The sequence below is a fragment of the Populus alba genome, chromosome 3, assembly GCF_005239225.2.
Source record: "Populus alba chromosome 3, ASM523922v2, whole genome shotgun sequence".
NCBI classification, from domain to species: Eukaryota; Viridiplantae; Streptophyta; class Magnoliopsida; order Malpighiales; family Salicaceae; genus Populus; species Populus alba.
In genome coordinates, this window is record NC_133286.1 from 14,928,993 (window position 1) to 14,951,225 (window position 22,233).

Here is a 22,233-nt window from a genome sequence, read left to right on the forward strand (position 1 = left end):
CAAAAATAATGTCATAGAAAGCAAACCGAGAAAACATGATTTTTTAAAAAAAAAATCAATGGAAGAAAAAAATTAATAAATAAAAAATTCATTGCAATAAATAGTATTATGTAAGGTTTTGGTATTTTTACGAGATAGGTATCATTAATATTTTTTACAAGAGAAATGATATTTTGAGATTTTTGTTTAACATTTTTCCTACGGCATGTAGATGAGTATTGAAAAACCAAATTAATATATTTTTTTATTTTGAACTTTCCATTTAGCACATCCATTTGTAGATGCCTTTAGGGACCACTGCACCATCAAATGGACCAAAAGAAGATGAATATAGGCATATGGCAATGGCCCAAGGATACGGACTGAGCAGTGTAATTTCTTTCATAACGAGCTCCGATGTGCATCGTCTAAAGCCATCAAATGCATAGCTTTTTACATTCAAAAGCTGGTAAAGGTCGGGCAGCTAGGTTGATTGATAGAGATTTCCATTCACTGTTGGATGCATGACATCAGAGTCACTCCTCAAAGTTCTTTACTGTAGACATAGAAAGATTAGGGTCTGCTCCACCATGGCAGGCCTTACAGGGTAGCTTTTAGTTCTCCCCGGAACTCACTTTACGTCGATCAAAGACCACTCGATCAGTTTCTTGCGGTCCTCGAAGTGCCCTGAAAAGAGTACTTCTCGCAATTCATACAATCCAGTTCGGGCCACGTAGATTCTCTCTGATGTGGCCACGGGAAAGAAAATAACACCAGCTGGGCAACCCATGGATCTGCAGAAAGCTAGAAGGTAGGGTGCTACCAGATTCATGCATGCGCTCTAGTATTGGTGGCCCCATTACGATACTTAGTGTTCACTCACAGACAAGAAGATCGAAAAACTGATATGATAACGTTAACAACTTTACCCATTAAAAACAAGGGTTGCCGCCCCATTGGACCATCACTCAACCCTCAGGAGAAGAACAAAAGATCATAAAGATCCAACGAGTTTGGTTAGATCCTTCTCGAGTTGCAAAGAGAAGCACGTGATGAAAGACAGTGCCATGGATATCAGCAGTAGAAGACTAAGACAATCATAAGGTTCCGCTCATCCGCCATGGAAATCATCCGTTGCAGTTATACCATCGTAAAAGGTAATTCTAAAAGTGATGATAGCTCACAGCAGCTTTAAGCTGTTAAAGAAGATGACAAAGAATAACCTTCACACTCCACACTCGATTCTACAACCTATACAAAGTCTTTACAGTCCCTGCCTGTATATACACACCGGGATAGATTCAAATATTATTCCTTGATATGGGATGTGATTCCGCTGTGGCTTTGTTCTAAACTGATGCGATTTCCTTGCTGCAACACTTCCTCGCAATTTCAGTACGGGAAACTCCAGAAGCTATCAAGCTGGAAGCGATCCGGTCCGACACACGAGACCCGCGTTTCAACGTGGACAAGAACGATTCAAACAAAATTGGTGAAGGCTAAAGGAGCTCAGGAAAAATACAAGACTTGGACTGGTCAAGGCAGATAATTCGTTCACGGGTCCTCAGATATACAGTAGGCCACCAGCCTTATAAGAGTTTTTCTTTGGTTTTTATCGCAGTGGGAAAAAAATCGGTAGAGAAAATATTCAAGAATATAACACAATTTAACGAGTTGTTGTTTTACTACAAGTGAATAGATTATGTATAACTTTTTTTTCATAATTATCATATATAATTTTATTTAAAATTAATATTTGAAGCCCTTTTTCCTTTTATTCCCCCTACCTCTCTCTATAACCACTCGCCTCTCTCCTCTCTCGCTGCACCATGAGTCAATCGATTTCTGGCTAAAAGAGCCACAACCAGCCACCATCACCATCCATATTCTATACTTAGATGTATGTTAAACACTTTACCTTTATTAATTTGATGTAATTTATACTAATATGTGTTAATTTGATTTCATACAATATTAGGATTTTAAATTAAGGATTAAAAAAAAATAGGATTTTTTTATAATTAGATATAATTTGAGTTAATAATTATATTATTTTGTGAAATAATCAATGATTTTGGATTCTTAATTGTAAATTAACAAAATTATTTTGTTAAATTTAGTGTTGATTTTAAGTTAAATTATGCAATTTGATTAACCTATCAAGGGAGGCATGGTTCAAACTAGAGGAGGTTTTAATACTTCTAGGATTGTCAACAGATAGAACCACTTGGTTGTTGAGGCAAAACCTAATTATAGGTCAGTTTTATATATGCAAAATTAGCATCGTTCCGATAATATTTGGAGTGAAGAGGTTAGATTTTTAGATTAATAGTATTTTTAAATAACTATTTTAATTAAATATTGTAAATTATTAAATCTTAACTACTTTAATCTTTTAAATAACTAAATTGCTTGATTTTTAGGGTAGTGATCCCACAACACCTCGACAAGATACATTAATGGCGTTGCTTAAACGTGTTTCTCCATTTGCTATCAAGGCTAGTTATTTTAATATCAATCAATTGCGTGACATGTTTTTAGAACATATTGATTGTAGCTTTGGTTGAGTGATGGAAGCACAAAACACATACCTTCCATTTACATGTTGATAAGATAACACCTATATTATAGGATGTCGTTATGTTGACTAGTCTTTTGATAGATAAGGGTCCCATGATAAAACATAGAGGGTCAATTGACATAGATATTTTATGTGATAGTCTATTAAGAAAAGTGCCTCCATTTAATGTTTGTAGGGTTGATTACATCAAACTGATATGATTGAACATAAATTTCAAAACTCTCAGTAAAATAATAAAATATCAGTTGATTTTATATGCTTGAACATACATGTTACATATATATCGAGGTCTTATTTTTATAAACATTGCTGACAATACACTGCTTGGGACTTTCTAGGTCATTAATAATTATAATTGGGGTTTATGCTTGCATATCAATAATCAGCAACCATGTAAAGCATGTAAAAAAAAAAAAAAACGAATTGCATTTTTAACTCTGGCATTTGCAACTCTGGCAGATGTTATTTTCAACGTGATCAAGTATATTAGATCCCTAAATATATTTTTTGCGTGTGCTATTTTACTTTTCTTTTTTCTTTTTTTACTGTGATAGGTTGCCAAAAATACTCCAGCCTTTAAAAGGTTCTCATCTTCATTGTTTCTGTTGCAGTGGGGTCTAGCTGCGAAGAACATTGACAGAAGGCAAGTGAGTACGAAGACCGATAAGTCGCTTAATTGAGCCTGACAGCTCCATACAGATTCCAGCTTAAAAGCCTTTATCCTCACTTTTTCAATAGTCACACCGGAGTCTAGCACAGAGGCCCTAACAGCAAGTGCTTCGTCCCACTAGGGTCCGGCTAGCTGCTTCTGGAATACGATCTTTTGCTTTTAACCTTTCACCTTTTCCTCATTCAGCCCATTTCTCTCTTAAGAATACATGCTGCTAATTATAAAAACTTCCATTGATGCAAATTTCACCGTAGAGCAACATCACCTTCATAACACAAGAATCAGTGAAGCAGCAAGAGCTAGTCCAGGCAATGTTGCCATATCACAAATCAACACAATCCCAAGGAGATGGTAAGAGCCACCCCAACCATCGCTCTCAGAATTTCCCTTATTGGACATTATGAACCTTTGTTTTATACATGTACAGGGCAACGACAACAAAGGGTAGCATAAAGCTTGATGCTGATTTGAATACTCAGGCGATTCCATGCTTCCATTAATTATAATAGTAAGAACATTCAAAAGGAGAAGAACAGGCGTTCAGGGAGAATCCAGCCACAGAGAGTCCACAATATTATATAGTACAAACATAACAAAGAAACTGACAATCTGGAACAATAAATAAAATAAAAGGCATGCAAATATTAAATAGCCAGATGAGTAGAGATACACCTTGATGTGGTAAAAGACTTTTATGAGTACCAAAAGAGGAAAGCCACTCAGAGTAAATTGCTACATTGATCCACTTTATTAGGGAATCAACCATCCACAGCCCTCGAATACATTCACTTGGTGCTCTCCTCCTAGTCCCAACCACTCCCCATAAAACACTCAACCAAACCAGTATAAGAAGCAACCATTATAAACCAGCTAACACTAAATTCCTAATTAAAACCCAAACCCTGAAAAAAACACTGGACCCAAATAAAGAGCAATACCAAATTTACCAACCCATTAAGGATCAGGATCCGGATCAGAACCTCTCCACCTTATTAGCCTTAATCACAGGATTTGCCTTCGCGATTGCATCACGGCCGGCACCTTTGAAATCAAAGAGGCACTCGTGATTCTCTGCGTACCTATGAGTCCCGCAGTAAGTGCCACCGCACTTGCACTTGAATCCTGTCAAACCAACCTTCTTATTGCAGCTAAAGCACCTATTTGCCGGCTTTGATGGCACCTGACCACCACCAGCAACAACAGTTTCTGCTGACGAAGAAGCTTCATCAGACACATCTAACTGCACGGAATTAGCCGCCACCACAACTTGAGGGGCATCGACAACAACCTTAGAATCAATATGTTGTTTTGGATTGATATTCAGTGTCTTTTCCATGGCAGCCTTGGCAGAGGCAGCCTGCTCTTCTTCGGCACGAAGGTCACGGTAACACTTGGAGCAAAGGTTCATGTTTGCAGCCGTACCAAAAAATCCACACCCATTAACACAAAGCTTTGGCTCTGCTGGTGGGAAGCTTGTGCCATCGTTTTGCTCAGAACCCATGTTTTATTTCTTGTTTCTACAATCAAACAAACACAACAGTTAGGGTTAGGACTTTCAAACAAGTTCTTGTAATCTCAATGTTCTCACGAATCTCAGGAGAGCGAAAGTGAGATCGTGTCTTCTGCGTGTTCTTATCAATATAATAATCACTGTATCGTTTATTATAGAGGAGGGGTAGTTGTTGTTTATGTATTTTACGGTTCATAATATTAACTAAGTACTTGACTGATATACCCTCTTACTGCCTGCTTAAGAAACGGAGACGTGGGTGTGATATTGGGGTATTTAAGGTGATAAAGAGTAATCTGGGGGGTATAACCCATGGAAAATTTGGAATTACAAGGAAAGATCGAACTCTTTAATAAAACTGCAACCACGGAATGACATAAATGACCCCGCGACAACTCTGTTTATTGCGCACTCAATCAAGAGGACAGTATTGACTTTTCAAGTAAAGAGGACACGAAAATAAAAAAATAAATTCCAGGACGCTGTTGGCTCCAGCTCATAGAATTAACTCTTTATGTAATTTGTCTCCAGTGACTATCAATCCAAACCGTCGCCTCCTTAAATGCTATTTACTAGTAAAATCTGGACCGTTCAAATTCTTCATGATTAAGGATCACACGGCTAGCACTAGCACGCCGAAAAAAAGAGGCAAAAAGAGGAACAACGGCGAAGACATCCTTCGATATCTCCAGAAATATGTTTTCATTAAGGAACAACATAAGAAAATCGAAAGGAAAGACACGATCTGTTGATGCAGAACAATAAGAGTTTCATTAGATTCCATACCTGAAAAAAAGATCGAAACTTTCGAACGCTCTCTAACTCCTGTTTGCGTTTAACTAATGACTGCTCTGAATCAACGATTGCAGAGAAATTAGAGATTCAATTAACACCAGAAAGAAATACTTTTTCTGGAAGTTGAAAGAGTGAGGCTATGAAAGAGGAGGAGAGAATTGAAAGGTGACCCGAAACCCTGTTTTTTGAGTCCATTAAGGTTAATAAAGGAAGAACAGGGAACCAAGCTCTTGCTGTTTTTATTATTATTATTATTATTTATGATAGTTTCCAAGGCACACCACCACCCACGGTTTTATTTTTTTGATTTATTTTCTATTGTCGGCAAAATAACGCATAAAGGACATCATATTATCGTAGAACAGCAAATCTTAGCTGTCTGATTAAATCTTAATCTAAGTCTTACGTCATTGCTTACAATCTCACGGTTCATTGGTGTGGGTCCAATGTGTATTTCTGTTCTCATATTTTCTTAAGAATATCAAAAGCTTTTTTCCAAAAAGAGAGGGAGGGACCTGCCTTGTAAGAACCAAACTCTTTGTTTGCACGCTTCTTCCCGAGGCAAGTTCTAACGGAACAGGTGGGGCTCAGTTATTATTATATTATTATAGAACATTTCTTTATGGATTCACTGTGCTTCCTTTTTTCATCAAATTTGTTTTTTGGACATTTTTTTTTCTTTTTGCTAAATTAACAAAGACAAAGCCTCGTAAAAATAATATTGTAACCGTAGTTCATCCTTTCACAGAACAATATGAATTGCAATAGTTAGATTTTCAAAAATTTTCAATTTTAGTATAATTTAATCACACTCAATTACATATTTTTTTTAGAATGAAGGATTGTATTGAATATGATAACCAATGTGAAAATAGCTTGTAAAATAGATGGTAGCTTCGAATTTCATACAAAATTTTATTCTCATCCTCCATCTTTTTAGATTATAGGTGATCGGTTCTTTTAGCTATCCAAAATTTAATTTTAGTACAAAAGTTTATTTTTTTTTTCAATCTTTATTTATTAAAGGAAAGAGAGAGGACACCGAATTTCAAATTAGAGGGAGAGTGATCGTTGATGATGATTCTAGCCATAAAAAATATTGAAATCAGTGTCAAGATTTCATTTTATAATGGCAGTTTTACCTAGGTGATTTTTCTCATTCTACTTGCTAGAGGAGGTAGATCAGATTGCGGGAATGTTCTTGGGCTCAAGTGATTTTGGTTTTTGACTTGTTTTATTCTCAAGGCTATGGATAAGTTTATCAAGGTATTTGTGGTCAAAAATGGATTGAAAAAGAGTTTTTAAACCAATATACTGAAGTCTCATTTTTCCAGTGATTATATTTTGCAAAAGAAGACTACATGTGATTTACTGTCACTGTCGACAGCATGTTGTATACTACCATCGACAACATGTTGTATGCTGTCGTCGACTATGTCACGTGGTTTGAGTTCCCTTTTGAGGCGTTTAACATGTTCAGAGTATACTGAAATTAGGTCTAATGTGTTGTCGGAGTAGTAGTGGCACGTGTACCATGCACCACAGCCAGCAAGTGGATTCACGCATTGCTGTTATTGGTGGAGCATAGGTTAGGTTGTTGGATATGAAGCCCCACGATATCCTCTTCACTCTTACACTAGTAGTGACACTCATTGCTGCTTGAGGAAGATGATTTGGTTGCCTTGAGGATATAAAAGAAAAATAGAAATTAAAATAATAATGATTAAAATTCAAATACAAAATAAATTTTATCTTTAATCGAATTGTGAAATTGAAAGGAAAAAATCAACTTCATAAAAGGATAAAAAATAGTCAAAAGAACGATGATTAAAATCAAAATAAAAATTATAATTAGTATTCGATTGAAAGGTGAAATTGCAAAGAAAAATCAATTCAACAAAAAGCAAAAAAATAATAAAAAAATAATAAGGACCAAATTAGAAAAAAAATAATAAATGAAAAATTAGGAATGAATGATGAAATTGAATACAAATAAAACTTCTATAAAATAAAAAAAATTAAAAATTAAATAAATAAAGATTGGAGTTGAAATAATAACAACAAAAATGGTCAAATTATAATTTTTAGGGGAGGAGAGAGATAACAAAAAAATAGCCTACAACAACAAACCAGGTCACCATTGGCGACATGCATAGCACCACTAAAAAAAAGAACACGGCGATGCTTCTAATGACACTGTGGAATAATGCTTTTGGATTCCGAGAGGCACAACCCACATGCTGGAAAATGTGCTACACAAGCCTATATATATAAAAGTCGGATACTAAATTGCTCCTCAACTAACTTGATAATTTGTGAAAAATATAAAAAAAATCCCTTAAGATCAATTTTATTTTCTTAGCTTCCAATAGCATTTTAGTTGCTTCTTTGTATTTTATTTTTTATATATATATGTGATCATATACCAAAGTGTTTCTCATCTGATTTTATAATAACAAAAAAATTATTATATAAATACAAAAATATCCCTCGACTCTGGTTTAATTTTTTTTTATAGTAGAATTTTAATCGTTTTACTATACAATTAAAATAAAAAAGATTTATTTATCTCTAGTTAATTTAATAATAACTTATGTGTCTTATAGAAAAGACTTTAATTCATCTAATAGTTGTTATTTTTTTTCTGTACGAAGGATAAAAAAAAGTAAAAATATTATTACAATGTATAGTACATTAAAACATGCTTCATTAAAAATGCCTCCGCAATTAGCTTATGCTAATAACACTTATGAAAGCAATCCTATAATATCAAAACAATTCTATAATATCAGTGATACTTGCAGGTGGAAGAAAAAGATACTTTATAATAAAAAATTCAATCAATGCAAAATACGTGTATAAAAAAAGGTTAATGTATGAAACAAAATGTTCTGCTCGTTGTTATTTTGATCTCTTGAAAGTTGATATTTGTTCTCTTAGGTTTCTAAAAAATAAAGTTTTTTAATAATAATTATATTAGGATATTTAAAAACACGGTAAGGATTGTTTTTTAAAACATTTTTTATATGAAAATATATTAAAATAATATTTTATTTATTTTTTAAAAATTATCTTTAGTATTAATATATATGATAAAAAATATATAAAAAAAATAATTTTTTTAAATCGTTCCCAAACGGTGACGTATGCAGCAGGCTCAGAGCTTCGAGAGAGTGAAGAAAGTAAACCAATTCACATGAATAGTTGAACATCGTTGTTTTTTATTTATTTTTTAGCAGCATGTTTTCAAATTTGAACAGTTAAAAGACAATGCTCTTTTATAGTACCACTAGTGCAGTGTCGGCACGTTGGCGTGGAGTACTTTTTAAAGTATATTCTTATTTAATTGCATAACAATTAAAATAAATATTTGCAAAAAATGCATTTAGTAGAAAAAAACTGTATTTTTTAAAAAATTATCTTTTATCATTCATGATTTTTTTTTTTTGGTTTTGACAAGTAACATACCATTTTTTTTTATTCATAGTATGTTTTATTTAATAAAAGTTAATGACAATTAAAAAATATTTGTAAAAATCCTAATAACTTAAATTAAAGAAGAAAAAAATATATTTTTAATTAGAAACTTCCTTTTCTTACTAATGAATTTTTTTTAAATATTTTTTATTAGAGGTATTGTTTTGTAAATTAAAATTTATTATAATAATGAAAACAAATTTTTTAAATAAGTCATGAATTGAACATTTCCACGCACCTATATCAATATTTTTTAGAATAATAAATATGAAAAAAATCTATTTTTATTGAATATTAATGATATTTTTTTTAATTATTCATATTAGATTAATAAATAAAAATAAAAAATAATTATTAAAATTACCATAAAAAAATCTAATCTTTTTAAAAAACATGTAATAATAATTGGATAGTTATTTAAATATCATCTTAATAAATAAATTTAGTCTTCTTTGTTTTTTTAATTGTTTGAATTAAAATGTGTTTATTTTTGTGATTAAGATTGAGTTTATGTATGAACTCCACTAAAAAATTAGAAAAATAATAAAAAAACTAGTTTTTATGTACTTAGTTTCCACCTCAACCTTAACCACAAATCACACCACAATTACTAAAACAAACACAAATAGACAGGACTATGATGCATTTCCCTCTCATACTCTTTTTCAAAAAGAAAGGGGAACAATAGTCAATAAAAATTGAAAACAGATTTTATTAAATTGTTTTGTCGATCACACACAAGGATGATAAAAGGGAAAATTATTACATATTTAAGATGTTACAACTTGCAATATGCATTTGTGAATTCACATAATTCCATTAAGGGATAGATTTAATGGCTAAAAAGTTTTTTTTTTTTTTTTTTATTTCTATTGAATTTAAATATTGGCATCGGAGAATACAAAAGATTTATGCTAGAGGTGCACTGTTAAAATTACTTAATGATAAAAATTATTTTTTACTGATAAAAAAATAGATCGAAAATATCTTTTGACTGTTATAAGACAAAAAAAAAATCCCGAGTCAGTGGAAAAAGGAAAGAAAAAACAGAACGGATATCATCTTATATAAACTTTCTCCATCTGACCTTCTGTCTAATGGGCTGGATGAATTAAAGCAGGGAGAACTAATTTAATATGGGCCTAGTGGGCTTCAAAGAAGGGTGGGGCAGATAGGGAGAGGGCCGAGTTGCAGACTGCTTTGGAACATATTGCTTAGGAAAGAAGGAAAGAAAAAAACCGATTCATTCCTCTTCTAGGATCTGAAATTGATTGAGTCGGAATAGTTTAAGTTTATTTTATGAGCTTTGAAGATCCTATGTTGTTAACTTTACGTAGTTTTTTCCCCTGAATTAGAGGATGCTTGTTTTATATAAATATGCAAAATATTCACACATAAATTTTCTTACAGCATATGTAAACAATACGCCGGTTATGCTTAGGAAAAATGATGATGATGGACGCAAATGTCATGAATACGCCGGTTACGGTGGTGATAATACAAGTAGCGGTGATAATACGATGATTAGAATAGATAAATTATATTAAGAGTTTGTTTTTGCTTGTAAAATGTTTTGTGAGATTTTATGAATTAATTAAAAATATTTTATATAAAATAAAATATTATATCCCAAGTCACATCTCAGATTGAATGTGAACGGCCTGTTTCACATTTATACCGTTCGAAGTGTGAAAGAAACGATGGAGTTTTTTCTTTTCTTTTCTTTTTAATTGAAAGTGCCAATATAATTGCAATTGTTACTTGTGCTGTGAGCCCCAATCTGGCCTAGCTACTGAACTTTCCACCGCTACCATCTATCAATATTTGCCAACCCTAGCTATTGACCCTTGAGCAGGAGGCTAATAAAGGTCACGCAAGCAAAGCCATCATGACCCCAACTCCCAATTTTCATAGAGTAATTAAGCTGCCAGTCTTTTCATTTTTGGTTGCCATATGGTTATTATAATCAAGCGACTCCCTGTGGAGAACAACCTCTGATTTTCATCAAGAACAAAGGGATAAAAACCACAGAAAAAATGAGATATTGTGGTTGATTTCCTCGCTAGCTTTCACACACACACATCCTTGAGTATACATGTCGATCATAATGTACAGGTTGAAAAACAAAACACCTATAATCTCCAGTATCAAGTTGGCTGTGCACGATATATATGTGTGGGGGCAGTGAGGTTGATGACAAATCCACACACCAATATAGCAATCGATTGCAGAGCACATAGAGGAGATGATGGATGGATTAGACATTTTAATGAGAAATTGTGGAGCCATCATAATTGATGCATGTGAGACCCAACGTCATAGATGGTGTACGTGTTTACAAGTTTTTAGGGCACTTGAAGAGGGAGGAGAAGAAGGGGAGAATCCCATTTATTTCATTGTTGACTATGGCGCCCATATGTGTATATATATATAAGCTTGAGTGTATGTTTTAGTAGTAGAGGTAGTAAAGGAAGAAATAAGTGAAGGGTCCTGTGGGTGTGGCTCTAGTCATGCTCTCTTCGATTAATGGCTCTTCCTACCTTCCTTCCATTCAAATATGGCATGATTAGGGTTCGAAGGTGCCTATACTATCAAGCATTACATCCGCGTATGTTTTGCCTTCATTCATTTTTCGTGTTAAAGTCTCACTCTCTGCACTCACACTACCATGATGATTAGTAATTACTAGATTGCTGACTTGTTACATTGTGAATTGATTAGTTTTTTTTTTTTTAAAAAAAAATTTAATATTAAAAGATGAAATTAAAAAATACTCGAGTCAATTGGGTTAACCTACCAAACCCACAACTCGTATTATGAAACCGAGATTACCTCATAGAAAGTAAATCAAAATAAATTATAAAATCTAATTCTCAATTAATCTAATGTTAAAGGATGAAATTAAAAAAAAACAAAAAAACAAAAAAATTATATTCAATCAAGTCACCCCGCTAAACTCGTGACACAAGTTATGAAACTGAGCTAACTACAATGAATTATGAATATTAATCTCTAATAAATTAAATATTAAAGTATAAAATTAATGAAAAGAAAATTATTGAAATGAATAGTATTTTGTGATGTATGCACTACTTCTTTTAGTTTATACTATAATATAATATTTCATGATTTAATTATACATAATTTCTCTTACACGAGCAATAAAATTCTTATATATACTTATCCCTGATTAATTGGTCGACCTTCCATTTGAGTTCCTTAAAGATTGGTTTTGATTCTAAGATCACTTTGCTTCTTGTGGTTGATCCCAAGTTAATGAGTAGCACTTCTAAAATCACTCGGTACATTAATAAATAAGGTCAGATAATTTATCAACTAATTAAAGGTATAACTATCCAACTCCACTTTTTATTGGGTACTACGCAAGATTAGACAAATAATTTTCCCCCCCGTTACTGAAGCACTCAGAGTAACCCACCATTATGCATTAAATTATGAGTTTAAAGGTTATTTAAAAAAAAACTATAAATGCTAGACAATTTAAAAAAGATTAACTGATTAATTAATCTATTCTCTAACTGAAACAATTATAGCATGAGGATTACGCATGTCATACCAAACCAAGCAATTATCATTGATTTTTTTTTACCATTTTGTTAATGTGCAGGTAAGATTCACTGATTAATTAATTGGTGGATCTTCTTCTATAGCTGTTGCAATTGCACATGTCAGGCTAATTATCTACCTGCAATAACAATTTAATATCATTGCAGCCATAATTATTTAGAGGACAAGGCAAAAGACATGGAAGTAGTTGGAATACAAGTACTGAAAATATTCCAGCGGTTGTTAAGTGGAAATGATTTAACAGCGAAATAGCAGCGCAAAAACCAGCGGCCTCCTAAGCCTCGCTGCATAGTTTTTGAACAAAGACAACAGCAAATTCACTCCATATGAATGATCCTACTGCTAAATATAATCAGCAATACATGTAGTTTGAGAAGAGTTTCGAGAGCTGGAGATTTACAAGGAGGAAGAAGGAATGCATGTACATATGAACACGATATCTTATCATGGACAACAACAGCATATTTATTCCCATTTATTTCAATTTCTTTTTCGGCCATGCATCATTTGTACGAAGAGAATAACTTGAAGGAGATGACGGGGTTTCCAGGCCCTCAATGCAACGTTTGACTCTTAGATATCTGTGTTCAAACTAAGAATAATGAGATACATAAAAGTGGAGTAAGGACAGGGGCGAAATGAAGATGCCAACATCCCCTTGCAATGGTCCACACCTCCAAAAGTCTAAGAGAGAGAGATGAGCAGCTACAAATCTCTTCATTGCATTCATCTTGAAATGGGGCCATAAGACAAGGTGATGCCAAGAGAAGCCACTTGTAATCAACCTAATCATCCATGGATGCTTGCTGACATGACTATGAAGTGGCATCTCAGTCGACGGACCGTTCAAACATAAACTATAGTTAGCAAACATTAATGACGCTGGTTTTTTCAAATCAATAACGTTAGCATGCATAATACTCGCGCTTTATTGGTTCTCTAAATTTTTTTATTTTATTCCTCCTCAAGGCTAAGCATGCACAGGAGGTTATCAAAGAGAAGCATAGAACCTTCCATGATCTTAGGCTTTTCTCTTTTACCCGCCTCATTCATCATCGACACAAGGGGTTGCTTCCCTTTGCAATCATGAGTCCAATACGACATCATTGCTGTAGAAGATAAATCTATCCATCTATCAAATGCATACCCACCAGCAGCTCACCATACGCCCCGGATAATCATGCACACTGCCATGACACAAATCCTCCTCTATATATATAGGAACAGGCATCCACTCTCTTTTCTCAATTCGCATTCTTTCATCTTTCCAATAGCAACTGATCTTATATCCTCTTTGAGAGCTAAAGGAAAATGTGCACCAACGGAGTAGACAGGATCCCTTCTCCTTTCCACCCTTCAAAGAGAAGGCAAAGATCAAAGAAATGTAAGGTTCAGGTTATTGGGCTCACCTGCAGGTATATATGTCTTAACTAGCAAGCGAAAACACAGCATCTCCTTATAACACAACCTTAATTGTTATAAGTGTTCTGATTTTTCATTCGCTGTATGGTTCTTACATGTTTTATTTGCTGAATTTCCTTTAATATTTTCCTTCTGTTTTCTCTCTTTTTGTAAAGCAGGAGGTCAGGATATGAGGAATGGGAGGAGAAGCACATGGAGCTAAAGAACATGAAGCTGTATTTAGAGAACCAAAGTATTGTTGAAGAGAACGAGAAGCTGAGGAAGAAAGCTAGTCTTCTCCACCAAGAAAACCTCGCCTTAATGTCTGAACTTCAAAAGAAATTCCCTCATTTGGATCGCTTCTCCAACACCCTACTTCTCTTACACAAACACTAGCAAAATATATGTAGTGCAGATTAGAAACTCTCTTTATAGCCGTCTCTCTATAGCCTTCCTTTTGTTTCTCTCTTTTCTTCGCTGAATTAAGTATGTTAGTAACAAGATGTAATGAATTTTGCTTGGTAGTATTTGTTATAATTATCATGGTAAATTTATGCATGCCAACTAGCAAAATAAACTATCAATGATTCTCTTTGTTTCTTTTTTCTTTTAGTTGAAATTAAGTTTATGTATCAACTAAATTTTCATTGATTCTAGTATTTGCTTAGTTCTTAAGCCTGAAAATGAAACTAGGATGGATTCTATAAACTCAGCAACAAATTAGATACTGAAGCCTGACATCGTGAATAGCTGCAATGATAAAGTGACTGCGCGACAAGACAAGTGTTCTTGGAACAGTACATAAAGGCGGCATCAATACCCTGATTTGTCTTGCAATCTTTCCCACCTTAATCCATTATCACTATAATTAAACATCTGATCCAATCCCTGGCGTCTGCTAATAAATAATACTCCCTTAATTTCCTTCGTTAATGTAACCTCTATTTTCACCTTTGCTGTGAATGCATCGTAAGAAATAAGGGAGCATTCTTAGTATTGAACACAAGTACAACTATGAGGCAAGGAGTTCTTTAGGTTTCCAAGCTCCAGTTCTCTGCACTCTGGGCTGACTTTGCTTAGGATTTTGTTCTGTTTTGTTTTTCCTTCGCTTGTTTTAAAAGCTAACAAGTGGTTATTTATCGTAAAGTATTCGCCTATATACAGAGCGAGAGATTACAAGAGTGCCTAAAAATGGACCAAAACAGGAGCAGTGGCTGCAAAAGTAACCGTTCCCCTCCGTCAACTTTGTACTAAACACATCCTAGGAAAGAAAAAGGATTGCTTTGAGAGCTTCATTTTATTAATGCTATGCTGCAATTGCTTTACTGGTCCTACATCAACATTCAACAGAGGGGAGGTTAATCTTGCTTGACGTAATTTAGCTATCCTATGACGATGAAGATATTAGGATGACTGTGTGCTATGCACTGCACCTAAAATAACAAATAGTAGACAGAGTCAAGAGTCAAGGAAAGGTCAAAGAAATTACTAACCAACCACTTCATTCTTCATTAGCTAGAGAGGGGAAAGGAAAAGCCAGGAGAAAACTGACAAAGAAAATCAGCCAAAATTTTCTACAAAACAACAGGGATACAACAATCACGCATCATTAACGAGCTCTATGTGCTTATAATCTTCAATCAAGTCAAAATGCCATAATTCCAAGTTGAAACAAGCCGCACCATGGATCTTTCTTTTCTGGGGTTTCAGACTCATACGGTCAGAAAGGATGCATCAGCAGCTCATCAGTCAAAAAGCAATTATGTACTTAAGAACCTGGTAGACCTTGGCAATGGTAATTCAGGTCTCCAGGTGCCGCAGATGGATTGGTTCAGAGTTATATTTAAAAATGGGAAAAACTCTTTTATTACACCTAACAACTCAAACGACACAATGAAAATAGAAAGCTTGCAGTGTACCATCTTCCGTTTTTGAAAAAAAAAAATGTTAATCAACTAGAAAGGTCCAAGTAAATCCCCTGATTGCTGAACTCACCAGAGATAATGGTTGTTTTCTGTCATCGTAAACACGGCTCAAGGTATGCTGGCATTTTGACTGTAAAACTCCTTCCCACCAGTCCACAAGCCAAAGAAAACACACCCGACTTCTAGCTCTTGTGAGAATCCACTTCTGCCATGAACTGTAAGGGTTTACGGCCAATTTCCTTTATAAAAAAAAGGTAAATAACCACAATCAACACTGGATAATGGTTTGCTACTTCCCTTATATTTGTTAATGCATGTATATTATCAGAACTTGAACTAGAAACCAGCTTATAGCATTATCAAGGAAAGTTGTCTCTTCCAGCAACTGAAAAACAGAGATTTTACTTTCAGAAACATATATTGACATGCAGGCTTTGAAACTGTCAGAGATTCTTGGGGTGTTCTTCTGGCGACTTGTATACACGGAATGCAGCAATGCACATCGTGGCATTACCTAATCCTGCCAGAGTCAACATTATATAGAGCATAATTAATTATGCTCTGTATCATGTGAAATACTTAAACAACAATAGCAACATGATGGAGTGGGACCAAGGAGATGGTCTGAAATATATATGAAAACAGCAGAAATTAATATTTCAAAACCATGTAATGCACCGTGGTGACACAAACGGCCGGCAATTTCCTATCCAGCCAGCATTGACTGAACCCAGGCCAATTCAATGTAGGTTTGGTAAAGTTGGTCAGCAAAGAAATATTTTGTGAGCAAAATCATCAAGAGGTCAGGTTGGTCAATCACAAAACACCCTGGCATATAACAGTAGGTTCCTGAGACTGAAAAACTGACTCAATCCTGAAATTTGGGCAAAAGTAATTATCAGGAACCAAAGTAATTTTGCTGTTCAACAACCAGTACCTAGTTCTACAAGTATGATAGCTCTGACAAAGCTGCCTTCGGCTTGATTTATAAAATTCAGTTAGATTTTGGATTTTTTAAAAAAAATTAAAAACTAGCACACTAGTGAAAAAATTTCGGCAACTATTTGATTTTTTTTTTTGATGAAATAACATGCTTTCATTTCATTGCACTTTTAAAACATGATATATAACAAATATTGTGTTTCAGAAACACAGTAACTTAACATTTCATGCTTAGGAAGTATATGACATGTCTACTTTATTAATGTCTACAACTTTCTACCATCCATAAAAGGATTCTTTCTTCTCTTTTGAATTCATAAAGCTGGAAGAACTTCGACATTCAGCAAATCCCACATGCTGCTTTTCCGTATCTCGTCCCATTCTTGAGCATTTGTGTTAGAACACAATAGAGCATCAAGTGTTCTTGCAGCAAAAGGTACACCGCACTTACTGACAATTTCTTTACCGAACTGACAATTTCTTTACCGATTTTCTCCAACAGTTGAAACGGTTAGAATGGTTGATGTGGTTTGCATGACTGAAGCTACACTTTCATGGCGTGCTGTCACAATAATCTTACTCCCCTCCCCCAAAACCTTCAAAGGAGCCGGTAAAAATCAGAATCGTCAGGCGAAGAAGCTTTTGGTACAGATACAAGTGATTTTCCTTGGATGATCTCAAGACCAAGGTCATCCTTCTGCTCTAGCAGCATATCTCTTCTAACCTTGATATCATCTCCCTCATTTCCTTGTTAACTAATTCACCTCTCCTGTGGGAGAAAAGAGTGAACTAAATTGATATCATGTTATATTCAAAAATATGTTATTTCACTAAATTTTTTGTTCTTATGTTATTTCACCTTTTTTTTCTATACTGATTGCTCAACTAACCCCTAGATTTTTTAGGGGTTTTGCTTTCCGGATTCTCATGTAATTGTGTCTTTTCAAAATGCAGCTTAATCTTTTCCTCATTCTGCACAACACCACTCCAATATCACACAGATAATTTTGGTGCTGTTCAGAGTGAAATATGACCGTATCCATTTGTAACTGTAATTCTTCTATCTTCTTGTACAATTCAATCCCTTGCATCTTAATTTCTGTTCTGATTTCTGTATTTCTTCATTAGTACGCCTGTTGTGCTCCTCCAGAGCCCATCCTATCATTGTCCACCATGGTGAGCAAGAAGTATATTTGTGTTGCTTAGGAAAGTCCTTAACAATGAAGATTGATATTAAGAAAGGAGATTTGAGGAGTAGAGAAGAGAGAAGGAGAGGAACTTCTGCAGTTACAAAAGAAATTCTTATTCAATTACTTGTCTCTCCCTTTATACTAACTAACTGCTACTAACTACTCTTAAATGAATTAACAAACCATTACACACATGCTAATTCTTATTCATCACATTTAAAATGCCCTGCTAACTAATGCCCCTTACTCATCACATGTAAAATACTGCTGCTGTAGCGGATCCAGTGCAGCTGCTGTTGCTGATTCTTGCCTCTGCTACAAGGTTGATCACATAACAAGTTGATAACGTAACAAGGACAAACTTGTGATTTGCAAAAGCAATTTCCAGTTGAAGTGCTATTCTTTCTTCTTGGCCCAAATCATGACCAGAGAAAATCCCATCAAAGACATGATTACTGTCTGCAGTCACAGAAACAGCAGATATTTATCAGAATTCTGCAAGAGAGTATCAATACCTAACAACATGAAGAAAGAACAACCCAAATCTATACTATATCATCAGTGCTAATCTTTTTATGTAAAAGCATACGATACAACTTTAATTGCTATTGGTGTGGGAAAACCTAGAAAAAAAGTGTAAAGTAAACCATTTTCCAATCAATCAATGCTCTGGATCCAAAAAGAAGAAGAAAAAGCAATGCCTCCGTGGCTGAAGCTTCTGTCATGTATCAATGCAATTTAATGAAAAAGTTACTCTCCTTTGCTATGCATATGCATAAGAACTAGGTGCTAGAATTAATCAGTGATAAAAATGGAAGATAACTTTCCCTCATTCGGTTGCTTCCATTGACCAAAAGAAAGTGGGACCAGACTCTGGCATGAACTCATTAACATTGAACCTCAAAGAGAACCATAGAGGATTATTACATGTAATGTTGCTTATAACAGAAATCATTGTTCATTGCAGAAATTAGCAACCACAATTTGCACCAGATTTCTTTATTAAAGATAATTCTGCTGCAACAAAAAGAAAATGCGAAGTTTTAACTTACAGAGATTGCTGGAGGCACAGCAACAAGTGGATCTTTGAAAAACCTGTTAGCAAGTGTGAGAGCTAGAAGACTGCTCTGCATTCCTGTGAAGGAAAATATTGTGAGCTAGAAGAGTATGATCCACAACAAAATGACCGAGTTGAAAACAAAGGTGGTACCTGTCTCATAGGATAGTGTTCTTTGCAGTGCTTTTAAGTCAGATGCCTTGTGGAAGACAAAACCAGTGAAATAGTAACCAACTACAAATGCTGATAGATGAAATGCAATAATAAGCGATACTATGGTTACTCCAAAAGGGGACATAACTGAGCCCACATTAATAGCAAGCGGTGCTCCAACACAACAAGCTGTTACTAGTACTGATAGTGGTGGCAAGAATGGCCGAATAACACCAGAAATCTGCGGAAACAACCTGTTGTTACAAATAAATTAGACATAAGCACACCTCACATCAACAGTGAAACAAAACACTTGTTTGGATTGAGCATATCACCTGTTTAGAAGTAAGCCTGCAGCAATTGGAGCAACTACGATCTGCATAATACTGGATACCATACCTTTCACATCAACAGGCAGTCTTTTTCCAATGAGCAATAGAGATAATAATGGAGTAACAAAAACTGCAGTAGCTGTGGACATTGATGTCATGACAATGCTTAGAGGAGCCATTGGAGGGTCTGTCAGAAAAGTAGCATAATTTGAAAGCTGAGCCCCACTAACACAAGATACCAACATGATCCCAGCACCTGATACATAGATTCAAAAAAGTGTTGGTACCGTCTCAACTATTTTGGAAATCAGGTAAATACAATCTTACCTATTGGAGTAGGAAGCCCAAATACTGACACTGAAATTATACCAAACAGATATCCAAGAATTGGCTTCACAACAAACTGGCCAACATACCCAGCCAATATAGCTGCTGGTCTGTTGAACGCTTCAAGAAAATCCTTTTCACTGGAATTAACCCCAACTGCAAACATCAAAAACCCTAATGCAGGAGCATAATACCTGAAATTAGACCAAAAGGAATGATTATGCCTGAAATTAGACCAAAAGGAACGATTATGTGCATACAACCTGGAAAAGTTTACTTGGTTCTGTTTATACTGATTTTTTTAAATGCATAAAACTTCTTAATCATTAGCTGGTTTAGCTCTCCTAACTAGTGGTCAAAATTAAACCATAAATCCCCACCACTGTTCTGAACTTGTTGCAGAAATTTTTCCACAGACCAATTTATTCAAAGTAATATTTAATAACCTGGTGGTAAACCACGTGAAAGAGGGGGGATGGACAAGAGCCAACAATGTACTAGCAAGGACTATGTGAGGCAAAAGGGAATTTGATTGCTCCAACATATCCACTATAGAAGCCTCCTTCTGCTCTACTATCTGAAATAAGACATCAACAACCATTGTCAACTGAGTATTTAAAAATTAGAATAACTGCACCGAGTGTCTAAAATCCCATCTAAAGACCCAAAATAAACCTATGAATCGAATTAGGAAGATTAGTTTTGGATTTTTGGGTTTGAACCGAACTCTCCTCTCCCCTAATGAGCTCTGCTGTCTTTCTTCTGTGCGCTATTGTTGAGTAAATCTGCGTGCAAACTCACACTCACCGATTGGCTAATTTGCTATTCGTGAGTGAAAGCAATTTGAACCAAAGCACCATACACAACCACCCCAATATGTTAGTCTCATCAAAGATTGTTGCAAAGAAATCCTAATCCAAGAACTAGATGGTGAAAGATTCAAACTTTAATAGAAGTCATAACATTCTCGTTTTGCCAGTGTTAGACAATTTGGAAACTCATGGATATACAATGCAACTAACCCACTAAATTTTAATTAAAAACAAAAATAATAAACAATAACTGCAGAAAGAAGCACCTGACTTGAGTCGGTCACATAATTCTGATCATGATCCGGTTCCAAAGAATCAGAGAACTTCTGGGACTCACATCTGCTCACCAAGAATCTTGAACTCCCACCTATCAAATATAAACAACTACATGCATCCGAACCAAAAAGAGAATAAAAAATAATGGATTGCAAAGACAGAGCTGAAGAGAAACTTACAATGAAAATTCGGTTTTAATGGCATTGAAAAACCCAAAGATCGCAACTCTGAACAAATAGTAGAATTATTAAACACAACAAAAGACTTGAGGGACTAGTAAGATTCGAAAGAGAAACCATTAAGACAAAATTACAGACCTGAAAAGGATTTGAAGGAGCGACTTGGGGTCAAAACTGAAAGGTGATTATTACAACATTTGCGAACGTGGGAAATTTTTTGGTTATGAAATTGGGAGATATCTGGGCGTTGAATCTGCAGCGTTCTACTGTTTACTACACTCATTTCTTGTCAACAGAGTGTTCCGTAGCGTAGGATATAGTATACACTCCCTGTTCTTTTTGTTATTTGTTTCCAAACAAGGCTTTCTTCTTCGGTTTTATTGCGTGAATACTTGGGGAGTGGTGGTCTTTAAAAATATAAACTATACTTTATAAAATTAAAAAATATATGTTTTTTATATAAATCTTACTAAAAAAAGTCAACTATATCTCTAAATCATGCAACTTTTTAGTGTTCTGAAATGTTGTTTTTAAAATGTTTTTTATTTTTAAAAAAATAATTTTTAATATTAACCTATCAAAATAATTTGAAAATATAAAAAATAAAATTAATTTGAAATAAAAATAATTATTTTTTAAAAAATAATTTAAAACACGAAAATAAAAGAATTGGTAGTGTAATAATAGTTGTTTATAAAATTTTTTACTCTCTCTCTTTAGGATTCCCAGCACCTTTTCAATTTACAGTCACATGACAACATATTTCTACACAGGTACAAACCAGAAAACAAGTCTCTAGCCAAGCACGAAGGCAGATCCACTGATGCAAGAACTTGTCAAATTTAGGCAATAAATCCCTGGAGTAATATTCAGTGAAGTTGAGGATGAAAACTCAAAGATGGCTTGTTTTTCTAAACCAAACTCGCCATCTTGGCAACTATTTTAACAGAGATAATTGCTATGGTAGTTTTTACTTGATGAATTTAACTTCAAATCAGGATTCATAATAATGAAACAATTATTTGTGGTTTTGAATGCA

At 34.4% G+C, this 22,233-nt stretch overlaps 2 protein-coding genes across 3 annotated transcripts; both read right to left on the bottom strand.

The window, feature by feature from the left end:
• Positions 1–3,852: 3,852 nt before the first annotated feature.
• Positions 3,853–5,787, bottom strand: LOC118028656 (zinc finger A20 and AN1 domain-containing stress-associated protein 1). Its single transcript, XM_035032341.2, has 2 exons — positions 5,527–5,787; positions 3,853–4,747 (listed from the first exon to the last, which is right to left on the bottom strand). Exon 2 carries the CDS (start codon positions 4,729–4,731, stop codon positions 4,204–4,206), a length of 528 nt encoding a protein of 175 aa, XP_034888232.1. The 5' UTR covers positions 4,732–4,747; positions 5,527–5,787; the 3' UTR covers positions 3,853–4,203.
• Positions 5,788–18,155: 12,368 nt separating this feature from the next.
• Positions 18,156–21,632, bottom strand: LOC118028732 (probable sodium/metabolite cotransporter BASS6, chloroplastic). 2 transcript variants are annotated; one of them, XM_035032435.2, is made up of 9 exons: positions 21,333–21,632; positions 21,195–21,242; positions 21,006–21,106; positions 20,374–20,504; positions 19,928–20,121; positions 19,604–19,856; positions 19,269–19,522; positions 19,111–19,193; positions 18,156–18,517 (listed from the first exon to the last, which is right to left on the bottom strand). In XM_035032435.2, exons 1-9 carry the CDS (start codon positions 21,475–21,477, stop codon positions 18,455–18,457), a joined length of 1,272 nt encoding a protein of 423 aa, XP_034888326.1. In that variant the 5' UTR covers positions 21,478–21,632; the 3' UTR covers positions 18,156–18,454. The 2 variants fall into 2 exon arrangements, with proteins under 2 accessions (XP_034888326.1, XP_073263967.1); XM_073407866.1 differs by lacking the exon at positions 20,374–20,504 and having other exon boundaries at positions 21,006–21,242; positions 21,333–21,434.
• Between the last annotated feature and the right edge of the window lie 601 nt (positions 21,633–22,233).

What these genes read in the sequence shown, in the direction of transcription:
- LOC118028732 (XM_035032435.2), bottom strand. Translation starts at nt 21,477, where the DNA reads ATGAGTGTAGTAAACAGTAGAACGCTGCAGATTCAACGCCCAGATATC. An exon ending in ATGTGACCGACTCAAGTCAG is followed by an intron (nt 20,505 to 21,005) that starts GTGCTTCTTTCT and finishes GTCTTATTTCAG; the next exon opens with ATAGTAGAGCAGAAGGAGGC. An exon ending in TGGGCTTCCTACTCCAATAG is followed by an intron (nt 19,857 to 19,927) that starts GTAAGATTGTAT and finishes TCTATGTATCAG; the next exon opens with GTGCTGGGATCATGTTGGTA.
- LOC118028656 (XM_035032341.2), bottom strand. Translation starts at nt 4,731, where the DNA reads ATGGGTTCTGAGCAAAACGATGGCACAAGCTTCCCACCAGCAGAGCCA.